General features: G+C 39.3%; 1 protein-coding gene across 12 annotated transcripts in view; it reads right to left on the bottom strand.

Moving 5' to 3' along the window:
• Positions 1–3,410: 3,410 nt before the first annotated feature.
• The window catches only part of LRRC28 (leucine rich repeat containing 28), a 70,545-nt gene continuing 63,406 nt past the window's right edge, over positions 3,411–10,549 (bottom strand). For 7 of the 12 annotated variants that reach the window (XM_082290899.1, XM_082290897.1, XM_082290904.1 and 4 more), the window contains one exon: positions 3,412–8,319. In XM_082290899.1, the coding sequence (XP_082147025.1) occupies positions 8,247–8,319 (73 nt within the window). In that variant the 3' untranslated portion in view covers positions 3,412–8,246. Of the gene's footprint in view, positions 8,320–10,549 lie in introns of all 12 variants that reach the window. The other 5 variants (XM_082290900.1, XM_082290894.1, XM_082290901.1 and 2 more) reach the window with 2 other exon arrangements.

Below are 10,549 nucleotides of genomic sequence, written 5' to 3'. Positions count from 1 at the left end.
TATCCTTGCAAGCAGAATTTTTATTTTCCAAACAGGTACTTCCCAAAAGAAAGAATTTTGAGCAATAAATCAGATCTTGTTAAATAAATACTAGAATTTAGCGACAGATGAGATCTCATCCAAAACAGAACAGGATGTAAATTTATAAAGAAACAGTTCCCTCAGATTTAAATACCAGGTGTGTGGATATATTTATTCCCAAACGAAATTAATGGAATTAAATTCTTTCGTAACAAGGCACTTTTATTCTGGAATAGGAGCATCCACATATGAAATTAATCAAGAATAGCTAAAGCCACAGTAAGGTCTCTCAGGCTACTGACTCTTAAGTGAAAACAGTAAATTCATTCAGCCTCTTGCAGTTTCTTCCTACATAACACACCAGATCCCCCTGGATAAATGTTCTGTAAGTAAACGACCAGTCCCAGCATGTCTGCGAACACCTCATGATAATACTTCAATGAGATGGACTGGAATCAATATTTTTCATCTTGGCAGCTCGGGGCCAGTGAGCAGAAGCTGGGCAGGGCTGGCAGCCAGCGCGACACCGGCGCAGCAGGGAGGGCAGCTGGCACAGCACTGACCTGGAAAGACATTTCTAGCTAGTAGGTATCAGTTCCGGCACCATCTGAGCCTCCTGGAGGGAGGTGGGAAAAAGGAGATAATTAAATAGAGGTTTTCAATTTGAACCTTCTCCCAAGTATCTTTATAGGGATCAGACAGAAGTTTGGCTACAGTTTAGACTGAGCTACTGGAGAAATGTGAGTCCCCATGTTTCATAATGGAGGCTTAAGAGACAGGATTAGATACTGCTAGATCTAAAAACCTGATATGACGTACTGATTTAATATACATTAATTAATTCAAGTTTGATATCCCTAAGTTCATCTGCAGCCAGAACAGAACACGTATTTGTGATCCAGATAATTGTGCAGAAATGTGATTAGGTGGTTTTGTCTGATGGAGCACAAACCTGTGTCACTGTGCAGGTAACAAACTGCTTTAATATTGGTCATTACAGGACCAAGGGTCTGTTTCCCAAACAGAGAGTAGAACAACATTTTCTGGTCAGAAGTGAGGACCGAGGGAGGAAACAAGGGCTGTTATTTACAACTATACAGGCAGAGAAATACAAAAGGCATTACACTGTGAAGAGTAATGAGTGTGTCAGAAGTATAAAATCAATCTTAATTCTACAAAGATGTAAGACAACTTAACTCCCTATCGGGCAGTTACTCAGTTTTTATAGAAACAAAGATATAGAACAGCAAGGTGTGAATATAATTAATCTTGGTACTTTTAGACATGGGGTTCTCTGCTGCCTGGACAACTGTTTTTCATCCTACTTTAAAAGGAGCACTTACCTGGAATTCATATAGGAGACCTTGCCATCCCTATTCTAAGCCAGGCTTTCTGAAGAAAGTTACAGCTGTTTTTCTTGGTAATTCTTCTCTTCATTATCATCTACATTGATTCAGCTTTTTGCAAAATGAAATTGGAGAGTCAACAGAGACACGGCAAAAGCAAAGGCAGCCAAATTCAAGTCCATGCTCAGACTGCTTTGGAACTTCAGTGCCAGCAAAGCAATCACAGTTATCACAAACTGACCTACAATATTCAGCCTGATTCTTCTAATTGGTTTAACAATAAAAATCAATGGTTAGAACTCTGTAGTATAAAGGAAACGTAGTAAGATTGAAATAATAGCCACAAGTGCAGAATTTTAGGAGTTCAAAGCAGAAAAAAAAACCAGAACAGGGCATATTTGATACAATTAGTTAATATTCATTCCAGAAGAAACACTGGTTATCTTCTTAAATTTATTCTTTCATGAAATCTAGGCAATGTCGTCAGCATCTTCAGACCATACCTGCATTTTATGATGAATTATGAGTTCTCTTTCTCATTCCTAAACAGAATGTTAGTGTTCCCAGTGGACCCTACCTGCACCAAAATGGGATTTAACAATGCATTTTCTTGCTTTCTTAATGAAATAGCTTGATTTGCTGCTACAATAGTGCACTTACAGAACATTCATAGTGCTGATCAATAAACAAACACAGTATTGCATTTTTTATCACAAGAAAGCTTCCTCAACACATCTTGAGAAAAAAAAAAATTAACCCTCTCAATAACTTTGTGAGGGTCACAGCAAATGACAGCAGAACACCTTGGGGTGCCCTGTGCCAGGGCCAAGATTTGGATAATCCTGACAAGTCCCTCCCAGATCAGCATATTCTGTGATTTCATGGCCAGTCCTCATCACGTGACCATAGTCATATTTAGCACCAGGACAGGGCTCCATGAGCGGCAGCTTTCTCTGGCAGAAAGAGCCAGTCAATATTTACATTCCCCATGAACATACAAAAGAGCATCAGGGTACTTGAGAAATTAGCCCTTGATTGCCACTTGGAAGGCATCATCAGAAAGTCAAATCACTTCAGCACTTCCAACAACAGAACGGGTTTCATTCTTGAGACTCCCGATCTCTCACAGATGTGTCAAGGTCTTTTCCTGGGAGCAGGAGATGTCTGAAGGGCATAATGGGTGCTGAAAGAGCCTGATGTGAGGGGTTTATTATTTAAAATGTGAAAAGATAAAAAAAAGCATATGGTCAGCTCTTGCTTTCTTTCTTGCTGAAGCAGCAGACAGAAATCTGATAGTCCTGAGCCAGCTACAGGGAATACTGGTAGGATTCTTCAGTGCAGGACAAAGAGAGTTCTACTGTAATATTAAATGATTGCTGAAGTTGGGGGACACAGATTCAGTGGGTTCAACTCGGCTCTCGAGTTCCCAAAATGTCACCACATCAACAGTCCTACATCTTGGCTTAAAAGTCACAAAACATCCAGTGCCTTTCCAAGTGAGCTCTCAGCTCCTCTCATTTCCTGCATACAATAGCATTATTCAGTCACTGAAGTTTCCACTTAGCCTGCATTTATGCCAAGTACTTTTAATTGCAAAGGAAAAGGATGTTAAGATCTCCCATTTCTTCTTTCTAATTCATAAGGGACACATCAGTGGTTGGTAAAAGTTATAGGTTAAGGGTTGTTCTCCCATTTATTAAGGGACTCACATCCTCCTCCTGCTGCCAGGCAAGCAGAGGTAAGCTACCTCTATTGCAAGGGTAGGAAAAGTTACTTGTAAAATACAAAAAAGGTGAATCACAGTAAACTAACTGCCAAACACGCTTCAGGCAAGTCTGGACAGCACCTAAACCTGCAAGGTTTACAACTGATCTGAGTCACCTCGACCACCACAGGTCTTACTGCAGAATGGTTAGTGAGTATTCACTCAATACACTCACAGAAATCCAGACAGAATCCAGCTCAAAGAACTCATCACAACATGTAGAGCAGCAGCTTTGACTGAAGCAAAATGCTGCATAGCAAGGACTGGAACAACTGGAAAAACAGATGCTTAATTTCTACTTATTTTTGGCAGCCTTGTTCCTATGATATCTGTTAGATGAGGAAAAAAAGCTGCTGAATGGTGCTTAGTAAGAAATCTATGAACCACAGCCTCATCTATGGATTATCAGGGTGGCAATACAGCTCTACTGAAACTTATTTTCCTTTTGATCAATCCGTAGAACGGTCTCAAGCAACATTCCCATATGGATTTTGTTCCTATTATGCAAGATCTGATGAACTACATTGTCTGAGACAAAGGGATTAAGTGAATTGAAGTGGTGTTTTGGGCTTGGGAGTGTTTTAAGTGTTTTCACCCCACCTCTTCAGCCTTGGGACAAGAGACGTATTAGCTAGTTATCATGCAAATGAACTGAAATGTAAATTAAGTGCTACATTCTAACACAGCTTAATAGTCCCAGGAGCAAGAATTTAGTTAATTTTAATGAACGGTAATTCTATCCAAAAATATAGTTTATTAACAAGCACATACAATAAATCGCACCACTAACTTTAAATAAACGATCTAGCGAGCTCACCTTCACACTGACATTTGGTTAATACAGAGCAAGAAAGCAATGCACATGTGCTTTCCACAGACACAGAATGGACTCAGTTGCAAACCAAATTCAAGTTCTAATCCAAAAAAGGGCACATAAAAGCAAAAGCAATGAAGACTTAACATGAACATTGCTATTTCTTTCCACCAGACCTTCGTTCTCTTACAAAATAGGTCTGTAATACAAAAAAGTAATAAAAACTCTGGATTCAATTTATTCAGCCTCTTCCATCACAAGTTAACTGTAACATTTTGCAACAACATGAGCAGTATTAAGAGGGAGGTGAAGAGGCAAAGATGGTTACATTTTGGAATTATGGAAGCGCAGCTGCAGACAGAGCAGCAGCTGTGGATTCTGGTGTCGTCTCAGTTTTTGCAAGAAATACAAAGATGGTAACACACATTCTTCCCTCTCATCAATTAAAACTTGACCCAACGCCCACTGACATCAGAGCAGAAGCTCTCCTCTTATCAGTGGTACTCTGGTGGGGCCAAAGGAGCCTTCGAAAACCAGTTGTCCTCTCTAGTGACAGGTTTGTCACTCTCCAGTCTTCAGCTGGGCTGTGATGTCAGTAGAACCTGACACACTGCTACCACACGGGTGTTAGAACAGTCCTGTGCTCCCTTCATGCCAGAAGAAGGGATTCAGCAGAATTCAATCTGCAGGAATTGAAGCCAACTTGGCAATAAACAGCACTGCTCTGCTCAGAGCAACATCTCAACCTCACATCACAACCAAGTAAATAGAAGGTTTGTAATGAACCTTGGTAAGAGCCCAGGAGAAGCATCAAAACAGAAGAATACACATTTCTTTATATTAGACATTGCTCTCTGCACAGGAAAGTGCATTTCTAATCCTCTGAGGGATGATCAGGAAGGTTCCCAAGAACAGTGCTCCAAGTGTAACAGCGTCCATGGCAAAACCACTCAAACAGGATTTTTAAACAAAGCCAGAGACTCCTCCATTTCCTTCATGGCAGAACAAAAAGCGACCTCTATATAGGGTTCGAATTTTATCAGCATGGTGCCTGTTATCACAACTTAGACAAAAATTATGCCTGTGATCCCTAATTATTACAGGAGTTAATCTTGGGAAAACTTTATAGCCATATCAATGGGCTCAAGACTTACTTTATCTCATTCCTCTCCCGCACCTTTCTCTTTATAATGCCTAGAAGAAAAACCCCAAAGCTTTTCCTGCTCCCACTGTTAAGATCTGCGACAAAAAATTTTTTTAAATGGCCATTTTTTTCAACTGCTGGAAACTGATTTTTTGTAGTACACAGAAAAAATTACCTCAGTGGGAACTAACCTGACAAACCAGAGCAAGCAATCAAAAATTACCCAGAAATAAACCCACTAAAGAGAAGTCCAAGTGTTGTGGCACCTTGAAAAACCAGTGATGCACAGTTCAATCAGCAACAAGCTCCCTCTCCCCTCTGCAATTTGCATAGCTGGCTCTCATGCTTGCTCGTTATGAAATACTCTTACAGCAGAACAACTTTAGAAAAATTTGGACAAGTGAGAATGGAGTTATTTTAATCTAGAAGAATATCACCCAGAGATATAGATGAATACAAACACTGTTCATATAAAAAAACCCCAAAACATCAAACATGAGTTTAAGCTGCATTCTCAGTGTATATATTGGCTTTCCCCTTCTTTGTTTTATAAAAATAGGGTATGACATTTCAGCTTCAATTGCATGTTTAAGTCATTTATTTATTGAACATTCCATTCTTGAAATATCATCTATTAAAGTGTTAGATAAGATTCATCCTGCTTATAGAACAGGCTAAATTTCTTCTGAACTGCACTTGGAGATAATAATAAAGAGACTGATACAGACTCAATAAGAAATAATTAGATTATGGGAAGAAGAAAGAAAATAATAAATAAATAATTATAATAATAAAATCAAGCTTCACTCTTCCTATCTGACTCCTAATAAAACAAATGCTAATGTCTTTTAGGTGATCACAACAAGGTTTAACTCCAAAATAGTATTTACAGACTGAATTCAGATATAAACTGTGATTTCAAGTCTACAACTTGCTATAAAAAGAGGACAAAAACTTCCAAGAAAACATCTCCTTCAAAGACAGAGGAAGCCACAGTAAAAATAATACTGAAAATTCCTTATCAGAGTATCGTATAAAAATTAATATTTGTAACACTACCATAGCTTTTATCATCTATTTTTAAGAAAAAGTGGATTCTGTCCTACACTTGCACATTTCTGATACAGATATAACTGTACATGGGCAATTTACATCTCAGCTCTGAGGTACAGAAGGAAAAGGAAAAAGCTGAAGGTGGATTTTGCTGCCTCAGCAGTGAACCCTGTGGGGTTGCTGGGCCTGCTGGGATTCCAGCATGGAAACAAACCTGGGAGACAACACAGACAGAAATCCAGCAGCACCAAGGCTGCTTGGACATGGCCTTCCCCTACTCCAAAGAAGATTTAATAAATGGGATTTATTTTAGAAAGTTTCACAATTCTTAAACAGTAGATGATACTTGCATTCCTGAAGGATTAAGTTCTACATTTCTTAATGCTAATTCAACTCTCCAAAACCAACCCAATAAAACCAGGAAAGATTTTTACAAGTAACATGCACAACCTAAAAATTCCACCCTCAAAACTGCCTTTTTGGTACTCTTTTAAGCTCTTAAGATACTCTATTTATTGAAGAGATGCCAGGAAGCCTGCAGAGGGAACAAATGCTTCTTTGGCAACAGGAAAACATTTTAATGCCTCCTGCCTTCAAAGTACGCACACCTCACCACAACATATGCTAATATACTACCAAATAAGTCTCTTTATCTTGCCATTTTTATAACAAACTGTTTCATTCATATCTATTTCAGCTTGTAACTACCTACTGCACAGAGCAGCACACTGTGCTAAATCAACAAGTGGTTTATACCTAAGAAATAGAAAGTAAAAAAACAACAAAAAAATTGTATTAAAAAAATATATTCAAAAAAAAGTCAAGAGGGGCTAATCACCTATAAACTGTTTCAGTACAAAATCAAAATGTTAAGTCACGTAGGCATTTTGGGCGTTTTTTCCATCCTTTGTTCTTTATTTAAAATGAACAAGATGTAACAAAAAGAGATTCCCACGAATATGATAGTGAGTGGAAATTTGCACCAAACCTGCCATTAATGTATGAAAACAAATGCCCCAGCCCTCCTGTGCAGATATCCATGTGTGCAAATATACCTGTGCATGGAGATACACACCTGCTCCTGGATTTCCAGCCTTCTCCAAGGCACACAATCCACTGACACACTTGGACAAATCAGCCAAATGCTGTATCTAGAAAAAGATCAAGACCAGCTCTTTGCAGATCTATAGTCTGCAACCGTAAAAATATAATAACTATAAAGATTTTCTATCATATTACTAGTTGGGTTTTTTCCAAGGGAAGTTGAAACTTAGAGTTGTCTTCTTCCTGAAGAACTCAAAGGAACAAAAGGAGACCTATTTCTGAAAATAAAAATCTCAGGCAATGAAAATAAAGAAAACACACCCTCAAACATGCCGGAGCAAGACCCCTTAGTGTAGGCATCACTAGCAGCCTTCACTGAAACAGGATCTTCAGTCTCCAGACATATCGTAGTTACTCCAATTAAATCACTGTGGTATTTAATGATACTAGAAAGAAAAACCTGCTTTTAGTATGTGGATTTAAATACCACAGAGAACTGTCAAAGACTTGGTATACAACTGGGATAACTCTGCTGGGGTAAACATTGAGATGAGAGGGAAAAAATAAGGCTGAATTCTATGGAAAAGTCACTGGGATCCATCAAAAGTTTCTGCAGGCTTACAGCAATATGCTTGATTCCAGCTGTAGAAGGGAAGAGGATGGGGATGAATAAGTGAAAACTTGTTTGTCATAACTGAACTTCTTTCTCCTGTTAGAGGAATGCAACTGCCTCAAATGATGCAACGGGTCAACCTGAAATCAGGCACATTTGAAAAATACTGGAAATCCTGAAGTCAGAGCTCGTGAATGTGTTTGGTTTGTGTGCTGCCTCGGAGGAGAGAGAAGTTAATACTTTTAAAAGCTCGGTATTTACACTTCTGAGAAGTTCCTGCAGTTCATCCAGATTTGATAGGGCAGGGTTTAAGTGCCTAAAGAGTGTTCCTTACTGGGCACTTCTGCTGCTTTGGCACACGCACACACGGTATTCCAGTACCAATGGGACACAGCATCGAATGCAGCTTTACACTGGCAGCACTCCTGAGGAGGTGGAAATGTTTATCAACTCAGTAGGTCAAAAGTCTGCAGACACTGGGTGGAGCAGCAGTATGCCACAAAACTAACAGTTGTCCTCCTAGGAGAAAAAAAAAAAGGGGGGGGGAAACAGTTGTCAGTAAAGATTAAAGCTCTTGGCTCCATCCCACACAATGTCCTGGTCTGTAAAATACAGGATTAGCCCATCTCCACAGTCCAGAAAAAGCACAGGTTCATTTGCTCTCTGTGAGGGCCTGACACCAAGGCAGGAAAATACTGCGGGTGTTCTCTCAAAACCTTCCTGGTTTCTATACACTGGGTTTAGAGCAGCAGCGTGTGGTTTTTCTCTCTGAGCAGGGTGTGGCTGAGTGTCACAGCCAGCAGGTTTAGCAGCTGACAGGAAAATAGCTGGGCAGCCTCAGCCCTGCTCATGTGTTTCTTAAATTACTGCTTGTAGGCATGAAATGACTGAAGGCCAGTGTCCTCCCTGGTCAGCAGAATGAACAAGCAGATCTTCAGAAAGGATGAGTGACAGGCAGTGATGCCACACCGTGCCATGCGGTACAGCAGGGATGGCACTGTGCAAGTGGGATCCGAGCCTCACAGTGACCCTGCTCCTGCCCCAGCCTGGCAAGGACCGACATATCTGCCTTAAAAGTGTTCAGATCTATTCTTCACTAACCCAGAAATCACACTTTACCCAGTGCTCATGGCATCTGTGCTTTTTCAGATACAGAAATCCAGTCCAACACTTAACTCCCCTTTCCTCTAAGAGGATACAGAATGCGATACGGAAATCCAGGCAGGAGTTACTGGCATGGATGTGGCATGTGCTAATCAGTGCTGTTCAAACGCCCAGGACTCCTACCCTGTGTGTTTTCATGGTCACTTTAAGCTCTTTAGAACAGAAACCCTGTACGTCACATCTTTCTAAAGCAGCTATCATACCTCCACAATTCCACATAATCTTACCATGTCAAGTGCACGAGCTATAGAGATAAGGATGACAGGCTGCCCTGTTTAGATCTCATTTACTGTGGATTTGCATCAAATGTCAGCTACTTAAGACTGGATTCATTAAAGGCATTTTGCACAACAGAGTACATTCTTGCCTAAGGGAAGGAATGATAACTATTTTTGAAACAAGTGAACACCACACAGAAATAAGTATTTTTAATTATTATATTTTAGAATGTTAATATAGTGTTCTTCCAAAACAGTTCTAAAGTATGTTTTTGTGGAGTCTTAACTTTAATAATTCCTAAAGGTGTCTACTGATATCATCTATCATCCTGTAACTGTAACTTCTACAAAGAGCAGTGCTTAACAAGTAATTGCAAAGTAGTCCAAACTGTCACACTGTTGAATTATTTGGGTAATATATTGATTTAGTGATCAGCAAGTAGTTTTCCATCTTTTTTTTAGAAAATGATACTGTTGAATGTTTGAAAGAAGTTCTTTATAGCACGATTATAACATTTTATGCCACTAAGAATATTATGACTGTAATATGGAAGGAAATTATTTCACTCAACATGAAATCCACTGAATTTCAACATATGACTGAAGTGTAACAGAGTGGCAAATTGAAGCGTGCAATCTCTGCAATCAGATCTTTCTAAGAAAGATGGCTTTTCCGAAATAGCATTCATGCAGCCCTCTGGCTGTTGCCCAGATTTGGCATACCTAAGTTTTTCATTTCATAAAGCTGAATTGCTTACAAATCAGATGCTTCTTATGTCACAAACTCACAGCAAAACAGGCTGTGATACAGCTGTGTAAAACAGGTACCATCAACCTGAATCATCCATTAGTCTGTCTCATTAAAGATCTTCCTACTGAAAAGCAGTTTCTTGTTTTTATGGAAGATAGCTATCAAATCAATGGATTTCAGCAGAACAGGAAGCAAGTGGTGTTTCAGCATTATATAGACACCAATAAGTAATCTCAAAAACCTAACTTTTTAGAGCATTTGTCTTTTCTGCTCCCCACCTTCAGGTATATGCTTTGTAATTAATAGCTTGACTTTAATTCTCTAACAAGAACCTAACATCACCTTTCCTGCTTAACTCCAAGTGACTTAGCTTTAAACCTCCTTTATTATTTTTCAAACAGTACAAACTGAAATTTCTCAGATGATGCTTTTCCATTGCAGAAAGTGGATTCGTTGATATTATGGCTCATGGAAGGCTACTCAGACTAGTAGGTATTAGGGAAAGAATCATTGCACAGCAATCAGGGCTCACCTTAAAGGTATTATATATCTTTATCTACATGAGAGCAACATTCCCTAAACCATATCCCCGTTCTGAGTCCCTTCTATGACTGTA

The sequence above is a fragment of the Coloeus monedula genome (assembly GCF_965178545.1).
Source record: "Coloeus monedula genome assembly, chromosome: 14".
Classification (NCBI taxonomy): domain Eukaryota; kingdom Metazoa; phylum Chordata; class Aves; order Passeriformes; family Corvidae; genus Coloeus; species Coloeus monedula.
Note: the sequence above shows the minus strand (reverse complement) of the source record. Positions and strands in the feature narration are given on the sequence as shown.